The sequence below is a fragment of the Tiliqua scincoides genome, chromosome 3, assembly GCF_035046505.1.
Source record: "Tiliqua scincoides isolate rTilSci1 chromosome 3, rTilSci1.hap2, whole genome shotgun sequence".
NCBI classification, from domain to species: domain Eukaryota; kingdom Metazoa; phylum Chordata; class Lepidosauria; order Squamata; family Scincidae; genus Tiliqua; species Tiliqua scincoides.
In genome coordinates this window covers 88,631,405-88,656,829 of record NC_089823.1, presented here as the reverse complement: position 1 = coordinate 88,656,829, position 25,425 = coordinate 88,631,405, and the positions used below count along the sequence as shown (strand labels likewise).

Sequence of the window (25,425 nt, the reverse complement as noted above, 5' to 3'; positions counted from 1 at the left end):
AGATCTCCACACGGAATGGCATGGGAAGTACATGGAAAGTCTCCACACTCACGTGGCTTCTTAATAGATACTACAGCACTAGCCTGGAGATATTCTACACAATGGAGCCAATTCATAAAGTAACTTGCTCACCTGTGTTATAGGGAGTGCTGCATGGAGAGTATGCAACATGGAAATGATTCAGAGCAGCAACTATGCTATCTAACCTGTGAAGAAGCTCTGAGGTGTTCAAACATCCAACAAAGCCAAATGCCAGAAGCATTCACTATAAGAGTAACTCATTTGCAGAGGACCTCTGGAAACTGTGGCTCAGTCTGAGGAGTGAGAGAAGGATTAGTGGACTGATAAGGGCCAGCAAAGGAAGAAGCAGGGAACAGAAGCGGCAAGAGTAAGAAGCAGAGGGCAGGAATGCTAGATTATTATTCCAGAGCAGGGATGTCCATACATTTTGGCAGGAGGGCCACATCATCTCTCTGACACTGTGTCTGGAGCCGGAAAAAAAGAATTAATTTACATTTCCAATTTGAATAAATTTACATAAATGAATATATTAGAGGTGGAACTTGTATGAATTAATGAAGGTCTTGCAGTAGCTCAAGACCTATAAAAGGTCTTGCACAAAGCAAGGCCAGCCTTTCCTTTGCTGCCACTGCTGCATCACAGATGTGAAACACCAAGTTATGGAGGGAGCCCTCATCCCACAGCTCAGATGAGAGGTCGAAGAGTCGTCCTCACACTGAGAGCAGTTGCGTCGGGCCAGCACAGGGTCCAGCAAGTCTGGAGGGCCAGAGGCTCATTGGAGACTGGGGGCTTTCTGCGGGCTGGATTGGGAGCCCCCAAGGGCTGCATGTGGCCCCTGGGCCGGGGCTTGGGCACCCCTGTTCCAGAGGGAGAAGCAGCTGCTGGCAAGTGCTGTGTTTGGAGTGCCAACAGTAGTGTTCATGATCTATGAAGTCAGACTACTGGTCTATCTAGGACAGTGTCATCTATGCTGACTAGCACTGTCTTTCCAGGATTTCAGAAGGAGACCTCTTCCGGCCTACCTGATAAAGCTTCGGATTAAACTTCGGACAATCTATATGCAAAGCATGTGCTTGACCACTGCATGTGGGTCCCATTCCAATAAACAACACCCCTGTTCTCTAGGACTTCAGAGGGGGCTACTTAATTTCTAAGAAATCTAAAACACAAGCTAGAACCTAGCTAGGAAATTTGTCTTCTAATCCTAGACTGTGGCTGATGGATAGAAATGTACTCCATACATGCACAAAAGCACTCCTTTCATTATTTTTACTTTACATGTTTGAAAGCTTCACACTTGAAGTCAGTCATCTCCTGACCTCCAAACCGGTACCAAAAGCAAACACCATAGTTAACTACTGGAGATGCCTGGATAAAAGTAAGTCCTAGTGGTGTGGCTGGGAAGGGCAAGGACACAGCAGGAAAGACATTGATCAGGGTTTTGTGTGTGGTCATTGGACATGACTTTTGCATTGTGAGAATCTTTGTTTTCTTTCTAGAAAGAAAGAATAAAGTTTTCTTCTTTAAAAAGAAAAGTTGAACCCATAGAGCTGCAAAAGCAATTTGGGAAAACAGACTTAACAGGAAGGTAAATGAAAATATAAAGCACAGATCAGGGTCAGGGCAAGTTTTCCAGGGCTCAGGGGTTTGTTTTATAGCAGAATGCTGCAATGTAAGAAACATGCAAATTCACTTAAACCCAATTTTGCTCAGATCCAGATATGGATGATGGTGCAGAAATCTGTTTTCTTTTTACAAGTACAGATGTGATTTACAGCCTAATCCTAAACGAAACAAAACCATTTACTCAGAAATAACCCCACAAAGTTCAATGGGACATTGCCTTGTAATCATGTTAGGGACTACTGCCTTAGAACAACTGCCATCTTACAAAACCCAGCTTGGGTAACCTTCTCTGAGGGGAACACCTTCTGACCAAATCCATGTATCCCATAAGCTCTCTTCCTCCATCATGTGACCCTAATGCTATTCTAGACCTGTACCCTAAAACTCTCAGAGATCTGCAAAGCATGCTTAGTTATTATTGCGCATTATTATCACTGAAGGTCCCCAACTTATGTAAGCCTCAAATTGCTTTGTTTCTAACTTATGCAAAGCATTCCATAGAAACCAAAACAATCTTCTTCTCTTTGTACAGTTCTTTCTGCTCACTCATCCCAAACTCTTCCACAGAGCTGAACATGTACAGAAAGAGGCCCAATGTGCACAAGGGTAGCCAGAATGGAAGCCTTATGTAAGTTGGAGAGTGCTGCCCTGTATCTTCTCCTGTGGAATTCTGAGATTTACTCCTCAAGTTCATGTCACAGATTGTCTTGCGTTTTATGTTCACATATAAACAGGTAGTGTATGCATGTCATTACATGTTTGGCAGTGTGTATTGTACCACACCACAAAACTGGGGTTTCTCCCATGGCCTCATTTGCGGGGGGTGGGGGGGTGGGGGTGTCCATTGCCTTAGTTACATGAATAGTCTTCTAAAGCTATTTCTGCTTAATGTTGCATATATGCAACAGGTACCAAATGTGTACACTTTGGGCCGCGTAGAAATGGGTTTTAAGCATCTTTATGTAGAAGTCCCACTGGATTCAACAGGTCTTATGGTCCAATCCTATCCAACTTTGCAGCGCTGATGCAGTCTAAATGCAGCCCATTTAGGAGGAGGAGGCCTCCATGACTGCCTCCCCCCACGACATGATCCCGAGCATGCCCCAGTGGCATGGCAGCAGCAATGCTGGAAAGTAGGATAGAATTGGCCCTCACTTGCTCCCTACTAAGCAAAAGACTGCAGCTCTAATGGCAACATGGATTCACCACTGCATAATTTGTGAAAGTAGCCCGACTCCTCACCTCACTCACAGGGAGAACTGAAAGCATTTAGCATACTGAGAGCCCAATCCTATGCATGTTTACTCAGAAGTAAGTCCTATTACAGTCAATGGGGCTTACTCCCAGGTGAGTGTGGCTAGGATTGCAGCCTGAAAATGGCTTCTAAAAATAAGCTTATTTACTGATTCTCATCTATCTATCTATCTATCTATCTATCTATCTATCTATCCATCCCACTGTCAAGCTGAGTCAAATGTTCAAGAATCCCCTAGTTCTGTGCAGGTATGAGGTCCTCCCCATTTGGAGATCCAACACCACACAAGGCAGTCATGACCTGCACACAAGGCAGGCATGTACTGCACAAGAAGGCACACACTGCACAAGAGGTAGGTATACACTGCACTCAAAGCATGCATGCACTGCACAACAAGGCATGCACTGCACACCAGGTATACACTGCACAAAAAGTAGGCATGTACTGCACAACAAGGCAGGTATACACTGCACACAAGAAGTGCACGCACTGCACAACAAGGCACACACTGCACACATGGCAGGTATGCACTGCACAAGAAGACACACAAGACAGGTATATACAAGGCATGCACACACTGCACAACAAGGCACACTGCACACAAGGTAGATATACACTGCACTGAAAGCATGCACGCACTGCACACAAGGCAGGTATACACTGCACACAAAGTAGGCATGTACTGCACAACAAGGCAGGTATACACTGCACACAAGAAATGCACGCACTGCGCAACAAGGCACACACTGCACACATGGCAGGTATGCACTGCACAAGAAGACACACAAGACAGGTATATACAAGGCATGCACACACTGCACAACAAGGCACACTGCACACAAGGTAGGTATACACTGCACTGAAAGCATGCACGCACTGCACACAAGGCAGGTATACACTGCACACAAAGTAGGCATGTACTGCACAACAAGGCACCCACTGCACACACGGCAGGCACACACTGCACACAAGGCTGGCAGGCTCTGCCGCCTGAAGCCCCCTCCCTGGAAACGTTGCACTTTGGGAAGCGCTGCCTTGGCAAGCGGCAAGAAAGGGACGCAGTGATTCATATGGGCGATCTCGGCCACGCGCGCAGCGGCCTCTGCAGGCCGACCTCTGCGTGGCAGCCGTTCCGCGGCAAGCGGTGGAGAAGCCATGTGGAGGGTACGCGGGGAAGGCTAGGGGTGCCGGGGAAGGATCGGGGAGACCTGGGGGAGAAGAGAGGGAAGGACAGAGAAGGGGGGAGCGCGCAGCCTTGGCAAGGGGTCGCTGCTGCGACCGGCACCATTCGGGCCCTGCCAAGCTCCCCCTCACTTTCTGGGACAGTGGTCCGGGATTCACTGGCAGCGGAGCAGCGACCAGGCGAAGAGGAGAGCGGAGGGAGCGGGCATTCGCCCGGAGAGGTGCCGCGACGCCCAGCAGCAGGGGGTAAGCGAGCCGGGGGGGGGGGCTGGCTTCCCTCGCAGGAGGGTTTGCGCAGTTCCAGCAGGGGATGCCCAGGAAAGGAAGCGAGACCCACCAGGGAGTGTGGGGAGAGGGCAAGGGCAGGAGGAGGGAGCCGAGGGGCGCCATCGACCCTCGCCCAGGGGCCAGCAGGTCGCCAAAGCAAACTTCGCCAGCCTGGCCCTGGCCACAGACTCTTGTGGGCTTCCGCGGGTGGTCTGAACTGGGCATTGGGAACGGGAATGTGTGTGTGTGATCTGGAAAGCTTGTAACCCCAGCGGACTACTCGGAACGAAAAGCACCCGACATCAATGGCTTTACTCCCGGGGAAGTACTGTATGTTCAGGATTACACACACACAAACACAGCCTCAGGCTGCCAGCCTAGCCACACCTGCCGGAGAGTAAAAGCCCCACTGACTATAATGGGGGCTTACTTCTGAGTAGACATGCATAGGATTGGGCTCTCAGGCTGCAAGCCTACCCACACTTTCTGGGAGTAAGCCCCATTGATTACCATGGGACTTAATTCTGAGTAGACATGCACAGGATCGGGCTCCCGGGCTGCAACCCTACCCCTACTTTCCTGGGAGTAAGCCCCATTGCTTCTCATGAGGCTTACTTCTGAGTAGAGATGCATAGGATTGGGCCCTCGTGCTGCCATCCTATGCGCACTTTCCTGGGAGTAAGCCCTATTGATTCTCATGGGGCTTACTTCTGAGTAGACGGGCACAGGCCCGGGCTCTCGTTCCTCGGGGATCCGCGGGCAAGTGAGCGGGCTGGCTGGCTGGCGCGACGGCGAGCAGGGAGCGCTCCTGAGCGTCGGCGGGAGTTTTGCAGGAGTTGTGTGCAGGGCGGGCGGGCAGGGCTCGGGAGAGAAGCCGGCGCTCGCTGGGCTTCATTGCAGCGCTCGGTGCAGTAGCAGCAGCGGCGGCGGCGGCAGCAGCGACAGCAGCAGCAACTGCAAGGCACCCAAAAGGCTCCGGCCGGGGCTCCCCGCGAGGATCTTGCGGCGGGTATGGCCATTTCTGTGGGACAGGCGGAGGGGGGGCGATGCAGAGCGGGCAGGAGCGGTGGAGAGGGGGCCGGGGAGGCGCGGGGAGCGTTGGGGTGTGTGTGGAATCTCCGCCGAGGAGGCTGCTGGAGGTAGGAGCAGTCTGCGGCTCTGCAGTGCCCTCTTTCTCTGGCCAAGGCGGGAGGTGAAGGGGGGAGATGACATTGGAGGGTGGCAGGAGTCTCCCCACCCCGATCCCTCTCGAAAGCTTGGCCAGGGCTTGGAGGCGGCAAGAAAGGGGCAAGGAACCCCCCCCCTTGACCAGCCTGGCTAGATGCCACCCATCCTTAAGTTCAAATGGAATGGAGAACCACCTCCAGGGGGCTTCATTCATGGTTTGGGTATATGGTGTAGTCTCCTGTATTTTCCTAGAGATTGATGGCTTGGATGGCTGCCCCAAGGGAAAACCATGTCACAAAGAAAGGCACAGCCCCACCTTGGTTGGGTGGCTCGGAGTGCCCCTGGCATGCCTCGCTTCAGTCCCAGGTAGACAATGAGCAAGAGTTACCTGTCTTGAAAAGGCTTCCTTCTTTGGTTGCCATCAGAATTCATCATCACCACCAGGGAACAAAACAAAAAGAATGAGATATTTCCCCAGTTACCATGAGCTTTTTCAAGCAGGCAGACATCCAAGGAGTGCCAGTCAATCTTGCAAGCAGGTATTGTTGCCATGCCTTCCCCCACAGTGTTCCGTTGAGGTGCTTTAAAGGTAATTGGGCCTTGGTTTTATTTATGGCTGTCCTTTGTACTGGCACCTGAATTTCGGGATTGTATTCTTTCGCTTCTGTCCAGAAAATAGACCTGCGAAAGAATGATTCCGTTTGGGGAAAAAAAAAAGTATACTGTGTATCCACAATAAGAAAGACTTAAAGGGAATGTGAAGTCTATTTTTAGGGGGGTCTTTATTTTAAAATGGATGCTGTCATCTGAAAGGTGGGAATATCTTACTTTTCTGACTGATTTGTGACTCAGAGATGTGATGTGCCATTTATATCCATACATCTTTGGAAAGTCATGTAATAGGTAACAAGTTGCAGCCACAAAAAGATGCCCCAAATACTGTCCAAACCTGCTGTCCACATACTCTCCAAACAGCTCAGGATAGTTAAATTCAGGTGTGTGCCCTTCGTGTGCTGACAATGGCCGCACCAGCCTTCTGTCAATTCTATTTCCTACCAATCTGAATGTGGGGTTTGCTAAATGTTTTGGTTCCCTCCTGGACAAGGTGGACAAATGGTGTCCTGAAACTTGCTTGAGATCCAACTACCTTGACTTCTTAACACTTACATGCATTTCTGCCTCTCTTGTCCAGTGCAGGTCAGAGCAAGGGAACAAAGGTACAGCCCGGCAAAGTCAGCTGCTTCTATTAATAATTTCACGGGGAATGGACAATGGGATGTTCTCTGGTTTTATCATGATCAAAAACTTCTTCTTGTTCTGCATATCCATGAGTTTAGCCAGTCATTTTGGGTGAGTTACCACTTGGTTTATTTTTTTTTTTTAAACCACCTTACTAAGTGCATATATGTTTACTTATGTTTTAAACAATATATTATAATAGTCCAAAGGTGTTAAAGGAGCAAAGAAGAAACAAGTTAATGCACACCTTGTACGAAGAGCACTGATACGCTGTTGATATGATACAGTACCTGCACTTGGAGAGATCCAGACTGAACCTTAAGCAAGCTATCTATCTCACTTTTCTTGTCTGTAAAGCAGAAGCAATAGGAACCCACTCTGATATAGGGGGAGATTCTGAGCACAAGTAAAATACAAATTGTAAAGCACGTGGCACTAAAAGAATGGTACTCATTATTATTTATTATCCATTTCAGTGTATCAAGATGTAAAGTAGGATGAGGACCTGTGAGCCAGTTAGGACTCTCTTGGGACGTTGTGTAGTTTGGGATGATGTGGTGAAGCAAGGAAAGTAGATTTGTGAGTTACTGGGTCATCTTTGCTACTCATGTACCATGTGTATAAAATTTGCACTTTAGCAAGAAGCCTGTGTTCCTTGTGCGTTTGAACCTTGAGCATCACATGGCAAGGCAGATGTGCAGGTTCCTACTGATGCATTACCTGGGAGTGGAAGACACTGATGTGTCCACTTTTGCCATTTCTGGGTAATGGGCAAAACACTCCCAGTTTTGTAAGCTGTTGGCTCAGTAGCCCAGACCTGAACCACTAATGTCAGGTACAGTGTGCAGTATTATATTATGTAATATAACACAAGCATGACTCTTTTAGTGGGATGATAGCAGTGAACCCAGATGTTCATATAGTCTCAGAAAGTTGTTATTTTAAAGCACATCAGTGACAAGCAGATCAGTCCTGACTAGCGCAGGTGCAGTGGGGTTGCATGGCCTACACTATATCCCGTGTTCATTAGGAGCAGACTGGAGGTCTCTTTCAGGTGATATTTTCCCCCTTACGCTGAGTAACGTCTCAGCCTGCCTTATGGGGTTACTTAGATCTGCACCTGCTAAGTGCAGGTGCAAGTCCAAGCAGCCCCATGTAAGGAGTTCAGGCTTGGGAGGGAGGATAGGATATTGGGTAGGCCTAATCCACTGATCCTACCCCTTTTCTGGACCTGATCTGCCCCCCGCTCCAACCTCCCCCCACCCAGATATGCCCCCTCACCACCTCCAATCCATCCTTCTGCTGCCCAGTGTGACTCTTACCTCCGCCGGCAGCTGTCCCTCTGGATACAGCATTGGCAGGGTGGCACAGATTGGCAGGATGGCGCAGATGCTTACTCACTGGGTGCAGCAAATGTGCTTTATGGTACTTTTGTGACATAGAAGTGAACAGCCTAGGTTGGATCATGCTCTGAGTTGATTGCTGCCATCGCATGGGAAGAAAAATCAGGCTTGTATTCTGGTACTTGTGTGAGCAGGGGTCAACATGGCCCACTTCATTGTAAAGAAGGGATCTGAGAGAAAGATTGCTTATGGGTTTCAAACTCTAGGTGAGCTGAAGAAAGTAGAAATGTTGGTTTGGTAGAGGTTGGCAAAACTTACTTGAATCGCTCCCTTCTCACTAGTATAAATTAGTAAAATCACTAGACATTCAGAAAATATAGGTTATATTTATTTATAACAATAATGCCCTCTCCTCCAAAGAGATCAGACTACTGTATGTTTTTCTGCCCTTTCCATTTTATTCTCACAAGAACCCTGTGGGGTAGGTTAGGCTGCAAGATAGGGATTGGCGTAAGGCCACCAGGGATCTTCATGGCTGAGTGGGGGATGTGAAACCAGGTCTCCCTGGGTCTAGTCCAGCGGTCTCCAAAGTGGAGACTGCTGCACACCCGCAGAGGCTTTCCCAACACAGACAGCGCTTACCATTCCACAGGCGAGCCTTGACAAAGTGCCTTCATTTACCCCTATTCTGCTTCATGCCCAGCTGCTTCTACTTGGAAATCTGGGCTTGAAACCTGCTGGGGCGTCAGAGTCCAGAAGCGGCTGGACGTGAGGACTGGAGGCAAATGGAGGCACTTTGGAAAGGCTCCCCTATGGAATGGTAAGCGCTGTTCACGTGGAGGAGGGCTTCGGAAGGGTGCCAGAACCGGCCCGTGGGCCAGAGCCTGGGAGAGTCCTGGTCTCATCTTAACCACAATGAATGGAAGGAAACTTGCATAAGGGAACTCTCCCATTCCCTTCTTTCGACCATACCCCACTGCACCTCCAAAATGCTTCTCCTGAAGGCCAAGAGTCCCTCTCTAAGTGTGGGATGTGGGTGACTTCAGCAGGAAGGAAGAATCCATTCACAGAATGTGAGTTCAGCAGATCTTGGCAACTCATTAGGTAGCCCTTCTGTCTTCTCGGTCAGTCCCCCGGTTAAAATATGGGGACAATACTGGTCCGCTACATAGGGCTGCTATTACAAAGGTAATGTTTGTAAAATCCTGAGGCACTCTAAAAATGCCTGTGAACAATAGTAGGAGTAATGTGGACATTTGTTTGAAGCCTCTCATCCTATCTGGGAACTAAGCAAAGCCATTTTCTATTTCTCCAATAGTCTCGACATTTTTCACGAACCTATTAGGGATATTTGTACCTTAACTGTATAATAAAAAGTATTTAGAAAGGGTTTTCAAAAGCTATCATGGTTGACTATGAGATTAAAAACCCTGGTGTAGTTGCAAGGAATGGTGTAAGTCCAGCAGGAATGTTCATTTTAAAAAGACATATATTGATATGGTTTAACTTTTAGAATGCACCATCATAATTTTGTCAGAGCTTGGCAATCATCTTATTTTAATCATACAGTGTAATAAAGATTAGTCAAACATCACGGTTCCCAGTTACAGCTAAACCAGATACTGCAAACAGTAGTATTTGAAACTCCAGTGAACATTGTTTCAGCAGTAAAAAAAAAAAAAAAAAGAAATCCATTGTATCCAACAGATCCTCCTCAGTTCCTCAACTGGTGAAGTCCCCAAACAAATTAAAAGTAGGCAAAATAGAAGTCATTTTGTCTGGACATTATTTTTGCAGAACTTCCAGTGGAAAGAGAATCACAACGATAGTTGACTTTGGGCGCAATCCTAACCCCTTATGTCAATGCTTTCCAGCACTGACGTAAGGGCAATGCAGCTCTGAGGTAAGGGAACAAACATTCCCTGACTTTGAGGAGGCCTCCGTGAGTGACACCCAACTGCAGGATGCAGCACACGTCCCACTGGCACCGCTATGCCAGTGATGGAAAGCACTGACATAAGGGGTTAGGATTGCACCCTTTGTACAGTTGCAATCCTATCCATGCTTACTTAGGAGAAAGTCTCGTGGAATACAATAGGACTTACTTCTCTGAGTAGGCATGCATAGGCTTGGACATCTACACACACAAACTTGGACATCTACACACACACACACACACTTGCACATGCAACAACTGCAACAAAATGTTGCGTTCCCCCCAATGCTAATACTCAAGCAGGTCAGTTTTTTCCCCTGCCCCCTTCCCACGGGCATTTTGCTTTTCTGTGTTTTTTCCCCCCATGTGCTTGCTCAGCATTCTGTGCCTTCTGGATGCCTCTGAGTATGCTCAACCTACAGCAAATGTTCCAGCGTGCCCCCCCCCTTTTAAAGCCATTTCTACTCAATATTGCATATATGCAACAGGGACCAAATGTGTACACCTGTGGACCAGACAAAAATGGGTTAACTTACAAACTTATCTACAAGTGCTCTTTAAACTTGTTTTGGGGGAAGCATAATTTTCAGTGGGAAAATAGTGCTGGGGTAAAGAGTTACACACACACTCTACCTCTGTGCGGCAGTCCCAATCAGAGCCATAATTCTGCACTGCAGCCAGAGCGCAGTTAGAAGAGCCATGGCTCAGCAATAAGATGCAAAGCATTGCATGCAGAAAGTCTCAAGTTTAATCCCGGCTATTCCCATATTGTGGTCTGACTCAGTATTAGGCAACATATATTGCTGCGCGTAAAGCTAAGGTCCAAACTGCCCCATCAGATAATATATACCAGTAGTTGCCATTATCTCAAGCAAGCTGCTGGAATTTTGCTTTCTCTTACCAAAACTTCACTGCGCACAGCAAATGAGCACACCGGTGGAAAGGTTTAGTCCAGACCTGTCTCAGACCTACTAGTTTGCAGTGTGCATGGTATTTTTTTTTTTTGCATAGGAGAGCATTCAGAATATAACAAGCCACCACCACTATCACCAGAAATATAACAGTTCAGAATTTGACCACCCTAGCAGAGCATCTCACAATGCCTCTCTCTCCTGCTTGTGGGCTCCCCAGAGGGAGAAATCCTAGGCTAGCGTACTGTTAATATCATTCCATTGTTTTTAAACATTTTTGCACTACAGACTCAAAATAGTTTAATAATCATTTAATTTCCTCTGGGAATTGTGGGAACTATAGTTCTATGAAGTACAGACTTAGCAACGCACAGACCTAGCAAGTGTATCATCACCGAACTACAATTCCCAAGATTCTTTAAGGGAAGCCATGGTGGTTAAACTGGTATTAAATTGATGTAAGGTTGTAGTGTGTTTTGTAGACCAGTCCCTTATGTTTGCTTTTGTACAAACTGCTACAAGGATATAGAAGGAAGTCTGCCACTTCCTCTTCTCCAAGTGTGGGATAGTTGGTCAAGAAGCTGTTGGATGAAAACTGTAGAAGGGTAAATGTAATTAGAAATAACTTCCTAGTCTTAAAATCAACTCTGGGCAAAATGATTGGGGTGGCCAGGTCAGGCACTGGCTAAGGACTCACCCCATCAAAGAGAGTTGACCCCTAAACTCTCAAAACCATGAGGACTCTATAGAGAGGTCTAGTGCAGGGCCCCAGGGTCCCAGCCACCTAACACTGATGGTGGTGGTGATGATGATGATGAAGGGGGAATAGAAAGCAAACTGGTCTTTTTTTGTTTCTTCATCTCATCAGAAATGGAACATTCACATCTCCCCCAATGGAGAGGTGTATAAGCCCTGCTTGTGCATATTCTCACTGGAGGAGATGTCAAAGTTGGATTTTAGACAAGGTAGAGAAAGTGCACACTCAGGAAATGCCAAATACTTGCACTTCCTGCTCTACTTGGATCATTGCTGCATCTAAAGCTACATCAAAAACACTTCAGCAATAGCCTGGTACTCTGGTCCAGGGACTATTAAGAAACTGGAATGGGTATGCGGTTCTCAGTGACAAGCTTCCCAGACTGAAGGAAAGCAGCCAATCTGAGAGAGTTATAGCAGTCGCTGGCATGGGATTGACTCTCTGGGACCATCTGATTTCAACAGCCAGGACCATTCTGGACTGTGTTGCTCATGTCCCAGCTTCAACTGCCTGCATTTCCCTCCTCTTGCCAGCAGCTCAGTGGTGCAGAAATCAGGGAAACAGGACTGATCTGTAGAGCTCCCAGCCTGAGCCCAGGGACACTGAACAGTAGACTATTCTGTTTGAAAGCAAGAAGTTAGACTAAATGAACCATGTGAAGTCTTTCTGCTATTATGATTCTTAGTGCAAGCAAGCACTTTCTAGATGACATTAAACCTTGGCTGCTCTGTGTTTTATGCAGCAGTGTAAAAATGAAGTGGAGATTTGTGATTGTTCACAACAGGGTACGTGAATGTACTGAATGACGCAGTAGGGTCATTCTTGTCCTCTTATTCTATAAAATAGCTAAATGCAATGGCCATAACTAGGAAAATTACCTTCTTGCATGATCCCTTATAAATCTTTCTCAATGGAGGCAACATAGTGAGGCATTTCAGGACTGTGCCAGCTCAGCAAAGCTGGGCAATCGTTCAGTCATTCTGCATTATGCCATTTGTCCTAAAGGTTTTTGCAAAAGATGGTTAAATTGGTAAAACTTGCTGAACGAATCCCTGTCATCAGCTGCAGGGGTAAAGTTCCTCGTTCACTGCAATGTTGGCTGTGCAGGCTGTTCTGATGCTCACATCTCTTTCGGCAATGCAGGGGTGTGTTAAAGCGTGAATAATACAGCAAAGAAGTGCTGTCCTTGTGGTAGCTCTGGTCTAGTAACTAGCTTGAGAAATGTTTGGGGATTCCTCGGCCGTGCCATATAAATCTTCATAAGACTTGATCCAATAATATTAAGCAGTATTTTCAGTGCAGCCACTTGACACCTCTAGTAGCCATTTGTCAATACCAGGCATTTCGGTAATGACTTTTTTGTTTTATGGTGTATTTGGTAAAAGGAGTAAACAAAGATTAAAACCTAGTGCATTATAAAATACAAAAGTGTGGTTTTCACTGCAGAATAGAGAGAGGCCTCTTTCTTTTATGCGAGACTGTGCAGCTAAATTCTTGCCTTATTGGCCAAGGAGCAAAATAACCGCCCTAGAAATCAGTAAATAAAAGAGCTTAGGGAACAGAGCTGAGAGTTTGTTGTTAAATTTGAAATCTGGCGATATTTCAGAATACTAATTTTAGAATGTGGTTTTCCAAAGAAAGCTTTAAAATTTGAGAATGTCCCTGCAAAACTGATTTTGGCATCCATTTTAATACAGTTGCAAATAACACCAGAAGTGTCTTTATTTCCTCATCAAGAGGAAAGTCTCAAAATAATACATAAATATTATTCTTGGGAATATTTTAGCAGAAGAGGAAAAAAAATGGCCACGTTAACTACTGGCAATGCCTGAAATACACAGTGAATTATATAAATTAATCCATAAGTTTGAGCTTGCATTCATTTACCTATACACCAGAAACTGAAATCTCCCTCTTCCACAGCCCCTGAAAACTCATCCAGAATCTGTACAGTACCGATGTTTCCAAAATTAGGTTTTTAAAAGCAGATATTCACATGTCAGTGTAATTTAGAAGATAACTTTCTGCAATCCTTTATGCACTTACCTGGGTAGGCCCCATTGACTACAGTGGAATTGCCTTCTAAGTAAACATGCATAGGATCAGGCTTCATTTCTGTGGTTTGTAATTGCAAGAGGAGACATTCCCCCCTCCCATAGCACTTGTTTTATCATTGCTTGTAAAGTTGGAAGTGAACCACAGCTGTGTTCCAGTGAGAGCCTGTTCAAAGTGTGCCCCATTAATTTCAAAGCAGGAAAAGGATCTGTGCATGCATAGTAGTATAAACTCAGGTGTGCTTTCTCTGTCAAAATGAGTAGGGCATCCTTTGCAGGTGAGAGAGCTTCATGTGGGTGCTGGAATCACTGTACCCATAAGCAACAAATCATATTGTGTCACCTTAAAGATTTAGTATGACTGACATCTGTTAGTCTCTAAATGTCACAAAATTCTTTGTTGCTTTAGCTGCAACAGACCAACATGCTTACCCGTATTAAATTTGTATTCAGAAGGCATCAGTGGATCAGAATGAGGGTATAACTGCTTTTTAGGTATACGGTATAATCAGGTGACCCTCCTCTACATACCATTGGGACACACTGCATGCATAAGGCAGATGTTTTGTGGGTGTAATCATCATCAAATCTTGCTGCACATAAAAGACAACAGTAAACCCACTGCTCTGTCATTAGAAATCCACATGGAATCTCACTTTGCTCAAGAAAACAAAATTCCCTGGAGTTTGGCAGAGTGAATCTGTGGATCTGTTTCTGCAAGCACAAAATACTGGCATTCAGGAGGGATTACAATGATGATGTAGTGCAAATGGTGTCGTCCCCCGTCCCGTCCCCCACAGGCTTCCCACCTCAGAATGCAGGTGCCAGTGCACAGCTGAATGAATTTTTCATTTATCCAGTGCTGGGTTTTTTTTGTTCGAAGGGCTCTAGATCATGGTCAGGATGATTGTGAAACAGTATTGGAAGTCTGAGAACAAAAATGATTTCAGAGGTACACATCAAAGGCAAACAGTGTGAACTGACCCAGTAGAATCCTTCATAAATAAGTTTCCCTGGCATCAGATAGATTTCAGATTTGCTGCTCAGGAAGACCACTTCTCACTTGATTTTTGGTCTGTATGGATGGATATTGTAGTTGCCAAGTATGAAGGGTGCATATGTGTTAGCAGGGCCAGAAAAGACATGTGCCAGAGACCTTAAAGATCCTCTCCTAGTCAGAGAAGCCAGTACTGGGCTTGATGGGCCAAACATGGGTCTATGACTCTATGCCAATATAAAGCAGCAAAATACATTTTTGATGAAAATTTTTGTGTGCACAATCTACTGTGAGTGTACAATTTGAACTATAGTTAGCACTGGACATGAACGTAGAGTGAAGCACACAGGCAAAAAAATCTGAGTTGTGACCAAGCTTGAAGCAGGGGCACATTCAACTCACAGTGAACGCTGTAGTAGCTAACCAGCCAGTGTTTATGGGTCTGTACTTATCTCGTGTCTTTTACCCCTTTCTCCATGGTTCCTTTGCAGCCAGTGCTCCAATATTACCTTACAGCACAATCCTATCTTGTGCTGGATCAGGCAGGCTAGGAGACCTGAGCTGTCTGTATCCAGTGCAAGATAGGGGCCCCGAGCGGCTTAGCCAGAGATAAGGGAAAACTCTGCCCCTTATCCCTGGATAACCCACCATAGCCCCAATGGGTCTCCTGGACTTCTACCACCTCAGGAAGGTGGCAGAAGTCCGAAGAGAGTGGAGTGGCTTGTAGCCACTGCATGCTGCTCAGAAATGGGGGCTAGGATCTGGCATATCTGCCAGGTTCCAGCCCTGTCTCCTGCTCACTGCCTGCTCCCTCCACCTGCCCTCCCTCCCACCCCAGCTCTCCTGCTTCCTCCCTGCCCACCCGAGAGCCTTGCATAGGCAGAGCTTGGCTGACTCAAGGCTCCCTGTCAGAGTCGGCGTGGAAGCTGGATTCTGCGGGCTGGTGTGCATCTCTGTGCTGGTCCAGCTGACTCCGGAGGAGGTGCAAACATGCTTTACGGCACATTTGCGACCCTCCTGGGCCAGCGCAAGGGATTTACGCTGGCCCAAGGCCAACCTAGGATTGCGCCCTTAGTGGTGTTGTTAATAAAGTCTCTCTCTCTCCCCCTCTGTGTGTGTGTGTGTGTGTGTGTGTGTGTGTGTGTGTGTGTGTGAGAGAGAGAGAGAGAGAGAGAGAGAGAGAGTGTTTTGTCAGAGCCTGAATATCTGATTTAAGTGACTGGGTGCTTTAGGTTAGGCCAAACATGCTGGAGGATGGAGCTCCTTTATCTTCTCCTTTACCTCCTACGCAATTGCTGGAGGATGGGGTTCTTTTACCTCCTGCACAATCATTGTGTGTAGAAGAGAGAATTTTAGCACAGGCATCTTGTTTCAATCCTACCTTTACAAAATGTGCTCTGCACCACTATTACATGTGCTGGAACCCTGTCCTCCATGACGTCAAGCCATCCTAAACTATTGTAAAACATTTAGGGCACAACGTTAACCAGGTCTACTCAGAAGTAAGTCCTATTTTGTTCAATGGAGCTTACTCTCAGGAAAGTGTCAGGAAACACACTTTCTTGAGAGTAGGTCCCATTACAAACAATGGGACTTCTGAGTAGAAATGCATAGGCTTATGCTCTCAATCATTTTGAAGTAAGCTAGCTGCTCTCTGAAACTTGAGTGAGGTTTCTTTGTAGGTTGGAAAGAACTTTGTAGGCCCAAAGATCTTAAAGATTTGGTAGCGTCTAGGTCAGGGGTGTCCAAAGCTTTTGCCTGGAGGGCCACATCATCTCTCTGACACTGTGTTGGGGGCCAGGGGGGAAAAATTAATTTACATTTAAAATTTGAATAAATTTACATAAGTTTACATAAATGAATATATTAAAGATGAACTTATATGAATGAATGAAGGTCTTGCAATAGCTCAAGGCCTATAAAGGGCCTTGCACAAAGCAAGACCAACCTTTCCTTTGCTGCCACTACTGCATCACAGATGTGAAACAGCAAGCAGTGGAGGAAGCCCCCACAGCTCATGTGAGAGGTCAGTCGCCCTCACGCTGAGAGCAGTTGCATCGGGCCAGTGTGGGCTACAACAAATCTCCGGAGGACCAGGGGCTCATTGGAGACTGGGGGCTCCCTGAGGGCTGCATTGAGAGGCCTCGAGGGCCGCAAGTGGCCCCAGGGCCAGGGTTTGGGCACCCCTGGTCTAGGTCAATCTACTTATTCATCAGTATTCCATATGCTTTTCATGCATTATCTCAGCATCCCTCTCTACCAAAGGCATGCTTCACTGTATTTTACAGGAGACAGAAAATACGGTAGTGTTGGTGGTATTTTTTAAAGATTGAAGGAGAGATTGCAGTTCATGTTGCATACTGTATACACTTATTCCACTGTTGTCCCTAGCGAACAGTGTTTGGCGGATTTTGTACTGTCGAATAGAGGCAATAGTGAGACAAAAGAAATATATGTCTTCCTATTCTTGCACTATAGGAAGAACTGCTTCTCTGAAAGTACTTTCAATTATTTTTAAAATGATTGTTTGTCTCAAAGCATAGCCTCCCTTTAAGAAGATATTTTAAATGATTATTTTTAACTGCTGCACTTTTGCTTTGCTTCAGTTCAGGGACTGTGAAGCAAATTTGCTCTCTGACTGAATCATAAAATAAAAAAATGTTCAGAGAGTTCTGTCAGTGGCTCTCAGTTAGTAACACACTTTCCATCACTGCAGGACTGTGCATGGCCTGTGGTACCAGATCCCTCCTTCTAGAGGAGTGTGATATATGCATTCCAGAATGATCAGTGATAAGGAGAAACGGTATCAGGATCAACATTTAATGTGTTGTCAAAAGTGAGCCATCGTTTTTATTCAGAAATGGATGAGAGCCATTAGGTGACACCCTTATTGCTGTGAGATTCTTCCTCACAGAATATTTACTCATGTTTTACAGTAGGAGTATCCAAACATTTTGGCAGGAGGGTCACATCATCTCTCTGGCACTGTGTCGGGGGCCGGGGAGAAAAAGAATTAAGTTACATTTAAAATTTGAAGACATTTACATAAATGAATTTATTAGAGATGGAACTTGTATGAATGAATGGAGGTCTTAAAATAGCTCAAGGCCTATAAAAGGCCTTGCACAAAGCAAGGCCAGCCTTTCCTTCAATGCCACTGCTGCATCACAGACAAGTAGTGGAGGGAGCCCTTGTCCCACGGCTCAGGTGAGAGGTTGAACAGCTGTCCTCATGCTGAGAGCAGTTGCGTTGGGCCAGTGTGGGCTCCAGCAAGTCTCTGGAGGGCCAGGGGCTCACTGGAGACTGGGGCTCCCAGTGGGCCAGATTGGGAGCCCCCGAGGGCCACAAGTGGCTTCTGGGCCAAGGTTTGGGCACCCCTGTTTTACAGATTTCAAACTAAAACTTTTACAGGGCCCTCTTCAGTTTTCCAGTGCTGCATCCTGAAGTTGGGGGAGGGGGGCAATCATGGAGTCAAAGTAAGGGATCTTTTGCTGTCTTACCTTGGGGCTGCATTATAGCTGAATGGGCACTGGAAAATTGGAGAGGATTGGGCCACGCTCTTCTGGAATCCAGTCACTCTAAATCAGGGGTGCCCAAACCCCGGCCCTGGGGCCACATGCGGCCCTCGAGGCCTCTCAATGCGGCCCTCAGGGAGCCCCCAGTCTCCAATGAGCCTCTGGCCCTCTGGAGATTTGTTGCAGCCCGTACTGGCCCGACGCAATTGCTCTCAGCATGAGGGCGACTGTTTGACCTCTTGCATGAGCTGTGGGATGAGGGCTTCCTCCATTGCTTGCTGTTTCAGGTCTGTGATGCAGTAGTGGCAGCAAAGGAAAGGCCAGCCTTGCTTTGTGCCAGGCCTCTTATAGGCCTTGAGCTATTGCAAGACCTTCATTCATTCATATAAGTTCATCTTTAATATATTCATTTATGTAAACTTATGTAAATTTATTCAAATTTTAAATATAAATTAATTCTTTCTTTCCCCGGCCCCCGAAGCAGTGTCAGAGAGATGATGTGGCCCTCCTGCCAAAAACTTTGGACACCCCTGCTCTAAATGTTCCCAAGACTTTCTTTCTGGTCTGACAAATCCCTACTAGCACTCAGGGCCACACTGAAGCTACTTGTTCCTGTGGTGCTGTTTGCCTGGAGTGTCAGTTTCATGGCAAAGTGCAGCTTCAACATTAGGGTATGTTTTGATGGGAAAACAGTTAGCCCCCGCCCCAGGGCTGTTTTCCTAGATCAGGGACCTTACCTGTGCTTTTTCTAAGCAATATGATAAGTTAGGTATCTCAACTTGTTTCTGCAGCTGTGACCTGCCCTGAGTACTGCTTTGTAATTGACAACATTTCTACATGGGAAGCATTTCTTTGGAGGGATTAACTTGCAAACTGCACACAGATCATCAGGGGTGTTAGGGCCCAATCCTGAACATTGTGCCCCTGCTCACTGCCGGTGTGCAGTGTCGCAAATGCCCGTAAGGCATGCCTTGTGACGCTTCCTGCCTGCCCGATTGTGAGCCCGCGCTGAGCCAGTGCTGCGTGGAGGATGGGCTGCCACTAGGCGAGCGCTGTGCAGCAGAGAGATGAGTGGGGGCATGGGGGAGGCATTCCAGGCAGAGGGAGGTGGGGGAGGGCGGGGGAAGGCATGGTGGGGGGAGGGGGTGGGGTGGAAGGGGCAGAGATGGTGGCAGCCCATCCAGGCCCAAGAGAGCTGACACGGGTCTCCTAGAATCTGCGCCCACTCAATAGCAGGCGCAGATTTAAGGAGACCCAGCAGGGCCACCTGGTGTTTACACAGGATAAAGGAGTGTAAGCTCTCTTACTCTGAGTAGCCCCGGTTGGTGCTTCCCAACCCCTTGGGATGCAGCAGTAACCATTTTGGTGCCTTGGGTGCTGAAGCCCTGGGTTCGGGGAAGCTCAGGATTGGGCTGTTAATCACATGCATGTGTTTGTATGCACCTACATGCAGTTGGCCATGACATTCCTGGGTGTGTGTGTGTGTGTGTGTGTGTGTGTGTGTGTGTGTGTGTGTGTGTGTGTGTGTGTGTGTGTGTGTGTGAGTGAGAGAGAGAGAGAGAGAGAGAGAGAGAGAGAGATTATTATCCCGAAGTAACATATAAAATACCTAAAAGCTACTTAATGGTCTTTGTTTTTTTTCTGGCTGGTTACACTGGCCAGAGTGCTTTCCCTTCATGTCTGTTGTCCCTGGGCAAATGGCAGTTGGAGCAGAGAGAAAAGAAGAGTTTTTCTTCTTCTCTAATGATGACTTGAACTAGACAGGTCCTCCTTTGTATGATGTCCTGCCTGGGAGGTTTAGAACCTCCTAGTGGACCTTGTTTGTCTAGCAGAGGTCAGAACGTCCCTTCCCTCACTTCTGCAGTCCTAAGGCAACTTGATATGCAGTTAGTTAGTATTGCGAATTGTTACATAACATGTTGCTTCCATGTTGGAAATTTTATTGCATCATCCAAAGTGGCCCTAGAACCCTAGAATTTTTGTAAGCATTCTTGGTTACATCTAATTTCCAGGTTACCAGCCATGTTGAATCAGAGCATCTGGCAACCATAGTCCACTTGGAGATAATGCCAAACATCATGCCGATTGCTGCTACACCAAATGGACTAACACAGGTGACACAGCAGCTGTCAACACAATACGATCACCTACACCAGATCTTCAAATGAAGAGGCTCCTCTTCTTAGAGAGGCACTTTTGCACATTCATATACAGTTCCTACTTGGTGCTCCCAGCCTTGGAGCACTGAGGCCAAATGGAGGTGCTCCAGCGTGATAAATTACTGGAGAAATGGTGAGAACTGAATCCTGGAGCAGAAAGGGAATTACCAGGAATCAGTCTGTAGTTGAACCTGATTCTTGGATTTTCCAGACCAGAGGTGAACTTGAGCACTGCTATGTGCTGATTGGCTCATGGAGGCCATTCTGGGATCTGATTACTTCACAGTGCACCCAAATTATAGGGACATAGATTGCTTTAATGTTCATTGTATGTAATTTTAAAATGGACTTATCACATATATTTAATACCTTGATGGGCGCTATTGAGCCATGGAATAGCAGCTACATGCTGTTTTCTTAGAAATTAATAAAGGAACATTTAGCCCTATCGCACTGGCAATCTACTTTCAGCATGGAAAAATGAATCATGAAGTTTTTGAGTGGCTTTAGGGAACCATTTAAGGTGATGACTAATATAATGAAGCTGCTGCTGCTTGAATTTTGAGTGTAGTTACAAGTCATCTGAGTGCCCTGACGCATCACAGAGGCGCACATATGGCAAGAACACAACCCACTACTTTCTAGCCTACCCCAGTTTTGCTCAGATAGTGAGCTGAAATCTCTGTCTTTGTAACTCTCAGGGCATTCTTGCCAAAAATTTTTTAGTCTGTGATGAATTCACCACGTCGTTCACCATCTTACAGCACAATCCTAACGTGCACTGGAACAGGCAGGCCAGTGGGCTTGCACTGTATCCAGCACAAGTTTCAGGTGCTTAGTGGCTCAGCCTGGGGCAAGAGGAATCGCTTCCCCTTATCCCGGGGACAGTCACCTCTGGACATGGCACAGATCCGAGCAGCCCGGGGCTGGCCCAGACTGCCTGGGGATGTGGTTGGGATCTGGCATAACCGCCAGCTCCTGGCCCTGCCTCCTGCTCTCCACCTGCCCGGAACACCTCCCTTCCGCCTCCTTCCTGCCTCCTCCCTGCCCTTCCAAGACCCCGTGTTGTCCATTGCAAACTCCCCTACCCTGGGGCCTGTGATGGTGGCTGGCCCAGGGGCTGGCCCAGACTGCCTGGGGATGTGGTTGGGATCTGGCATAACCGCCAGCTCCTGGCCCTGCCTCCTGCTCTCCACCTGCCCGGAACACCTCCCTTCCGCCTCCTTCCTGCCTCCTCCCTGCCCTTCCAAGACCCCGTGTTGTCCATTGCAAACTCCCCTACCCTGGGGCCTGTGATGGTGGTGGAAGGCTGCAGCACTTTCACGACACTCCTGGACCGGTGCAAGGGACTTGTGCTGGCCTAACTATAGGATTGTGCCTTTATATAGTTATATGAATTCACCCTTGGTTATTCACATGCATTCACACATGAATTCACACATGCTTTTCACTACATGTTCACAGAGGGCTGGAATCTAACATGTGTGATTGGAACAGAGCATGCACAAAAGACTTTCCCTCCTCTCTGCTACTCCTTTTTCCTAGCTCCATCCTCCCAGGTACCTCTGAGAATTGACCCTTGGGGAGAGGGGAGGGGCCAGCCAGCAGTGAGCAGATGCGCATTTCTCGAGCTCTTGAAGGGCACTCTGTTTTTCCCCAAAAACTGCGGATCTGAAGAGACCAGGGGATTGTTTGTCAGGAGAGACACTCCTCCATGTGATGGCACGATTCCTGAGGAGATAAAGCCTGGCCAGGGGGCTTTCCCAGGAGATTCTGCTATCTTGGCAGTAATGGTGAAGAATTCATGTTGAATCAAGCTGAAGGCCCCAGCAGGGAAAGACTTTAAAAGACTTAAGTAAGTGTTATTCCATTTGTGTATGCCTGGTGTGGATTGAGTAATTGACTGCCTGATTTGGTTTTTTTTGCCGTGAGAAGAAGAGGGAGGGAGGTTTTCGCCCCTCAGCTGTTTATCAGTGTGAGGAGAAACTGTAGAAGAGATTTACCAAGCTTTTTAGGGTTATCTGAAAATATAATTACAATTTTATAACTTTGAATTTCAGTGGACTACAAATTAACCGTCCTTGGATAAATTTTGTGTATTGGAGTGTTTATTGCCTTGATTTGATACTTTCGTTCAGGATTGCCTGAAAATGGCTGGATGTTTTGACATTCTTGCGGACTGAGGAATGTCGGTTGCCAGGGCTACAAGTATAAATAAGAGATAAGAGAACAGAAACAAAACAAGAACAGTGCACCAGTGACGTCTAGTGGATTTAAAAAGACATTGCAAGAATTGGATTTGTGTTTATAAGTGGAGCAAAGAAGATAATATGCTGTGGTCATCTAGTGGTCATAAAGAGCATTGCGAGCTAAAGATATTTGAGTAACACAGGAAGGAAGAATGAAGATGGCGGGTAAAAAAGTCTGAAGTTTGCCAGCATCGGAGATGGGATTTGGAAAATTAGTACAAGAGGAAGCTAAAGGGAAAGACTGGAAACAGACTATGCAAGACATCATGGAAAAAACTGTTGGCAATGGTACAGCAACAAATAAATCAATCTGCACAGATTCAAGCCAGCATGGATGTTTTAACTAAACAATTAGATGAACTTAGTGGACTCCTGATGGATGTGAAAATTACACCAGAAGAAAATAAACAAGAGATTGAGAGATTGGGACAAAAGATAAGAAAAGACCAAGCTAAAATATCAGAGATAGAAGAAAATCAGCACGACGCAGAGTAAACGTTAATGGAAATTCAGATGGATAGTGCAGCTCAAGTGGAGAGGATACAAAATATACCAGAAGAGAAAGGAGAAGATACATCATGACAGATTGTTAGATTAATATCAGATTGGATTGATACACCGTAGAAGGAGATACCTAAGTAATTGGATTCAGCGAGAAGAGTGAGCACTTTTTATTTGAGAAAAGAATTACCAAGAGAAATTCATGTGAAATTCATCAGAACCTTTTACAAAGATAAATTACTGAAGGCTTCACAGGAAAAGAAATGGACAGTGGATGAGGAAGAAGAGAAAAAAAGAAGAATTGTCAAGGCAAGGTGTGGAGACCGGCTGGTGGACGCCCCTATAATTAGATTCAAGATTTGGGAGAGACAAATAAGAAGGTTTCTATATGGAATAGACGCCATTTGATAGACTATTGCTAGAAACAAAAGAAAAATATATTAAAAATGTATGTTTTTATTGGATTTTGAGACGTAAGAAAAAATAATGTATGATAAAATGGGCATAAAATATAGACAATAATATGACACTAGATCAATGGGTACAGATCTAGAAGCATGATGTAAAACTTATTAGAACAACAAATTTTAAAGATATATAAAATGTTTTATAGATGGTATATGACACCAAAAAACTGGTAAAAATGAAACAGAATATATCAAGTAGTTGTTGGAAGTGTAAATGTGTGGAAGGAACATGTGGTGGATATGTAAAAAATGCAAATCTATTGGAGAATGGTAAGAAATGTAATACAAGAGACTGTTGGATTTATGATATTGCTGAAACCTGAATTGTTTTTGCTTGATATTATTTTAGATGTTATAGATAAAGAAAAAGATGTGTATTTAGTTATTATGATTTTAATTGTAGTGAGGATTTTATATATTAGATATTAGAAGGATTATAAAATATTAATGAAAGTTGAATTAATAGAGAAAATAATGAGGCAATGGACAGACGTTCAGAAATTTTGGATTAATAACGTAAACCAACATAAATTGAGGAATGGAAATCTTTTTATGCTTGGTTGAAAATGAAGTTTTAGAAATATGATAGGGCATTTAGATGATTGTATCACATATATATTATATTTGATATGCTATAGTAGACTAAGTATGAATGAAAAATGATATTAAGAGGTAAATTTAGAAGAGGAAATTAAGATATGTAATGATTTATTAGTTGTAGTGATATATGATAATGATATATGATTTCTTGCACCCCCTTTTTTGTGTGTGTAGTGGTGTTATGTTTTTTGTGTTATGTGTGTTTATTTATATTTGTTTTTGGAAAACAAAAAAAGGGGGAAAGAATTGACCCTTGGGACTGTTGCGGGATGTGGTTTGAGAAGTACAGCAAAAGAGTGAATTTGCAGAAACTGGGCACCTTCTGCAAGCAATTTAGGATCTGGAAGGTCTGCCTTCTGCCATATGAATCTGCTTGTACACTCTTTTCTACATCTGAGGTCTTGCTTTAGGTCTCATTTTCAATGAGGTGCAAGGGAGGGCACCAGAATGAGGTCTCTTGTTATCTGGTGTGTTCCCTGGGGCATTTGGTGGGCCACTGTGAGATACAGGAAACTGGACTAGATGGGCCTATGGCTTGATCCAGTGGGGCTGTTCTTATGTAATGAAGCACAATGCCTGAAACAAGGGGCAGAACCTTTTTGGTGGCAGCACCTAAATTGTGAAACTCTATCCCCCAGGGGAGGGATGCCTCCCTTTTAAGTTAAATGTTAAATAGCTTTTTATTTTGACCAGACTTCTGCTTATGAGGTTGCTTTTTTTCTTTCAAAAACTGAATATTTTAGATGTGATGTATTTTTAGAGTTGTATAATACAGGTGCAACCTTGGTATCCACTGATTCAGCATCCACTAATTTGACTCACCACTGATTCCGGCATCCACTTTTAAATGCCTTGTAACAAAGAAAAAAGCAAAATCCCATTTCCTACCATCGTTAAACCGCAACAGTTGCAAGTTTCTCTGGGTTAAAGATAGCTTTAAAGTTTCATTTCCAGGTTTCTTGCACCTCCATTGTTGCCCCAGAATGCATTGATATAGATGCTCTACTGCATTCAGCCACTGGATGGAGTGACTAAATGGAAGCTAATGGAATTATTCTCTCCATCTAGTGGCTGAATGTGGTATAGCATCTATATTTTTTTTATTTGAAAGACAGACGTTGTAATCCACTGATTTCAGTATACACTGTTCAGTGTCCGCAGCAGGTTCCAGAATGGAAC

At 45.6% G+C, this 25,425-nt stretch overlaps 1 protein-coding gene across 1 annotated transcript in view; it reads left to right on the top strand.

Moving 5' to 3' along the window:
* Positions 1-6,782: 6,782 nt before the first annotated feature.
* GABRA5 (gamma-aminobutyric acid type A receptor subunit alpha5) overlaps positions 6,783-25,425 on the top strand; it is a 79,656-nt gene continuing 61,013 nt past the window's right edge. Inside the window, exon 1 of the mRNA XM_066619069.1 lies at positions 6,783-6,868. Coding sequence (XP_066475166.1) covers positions 6,783-6,868 — 86 coding nt within the window. The remainder of the gene's footprint in view (positions 6,869-25,425) is intronic.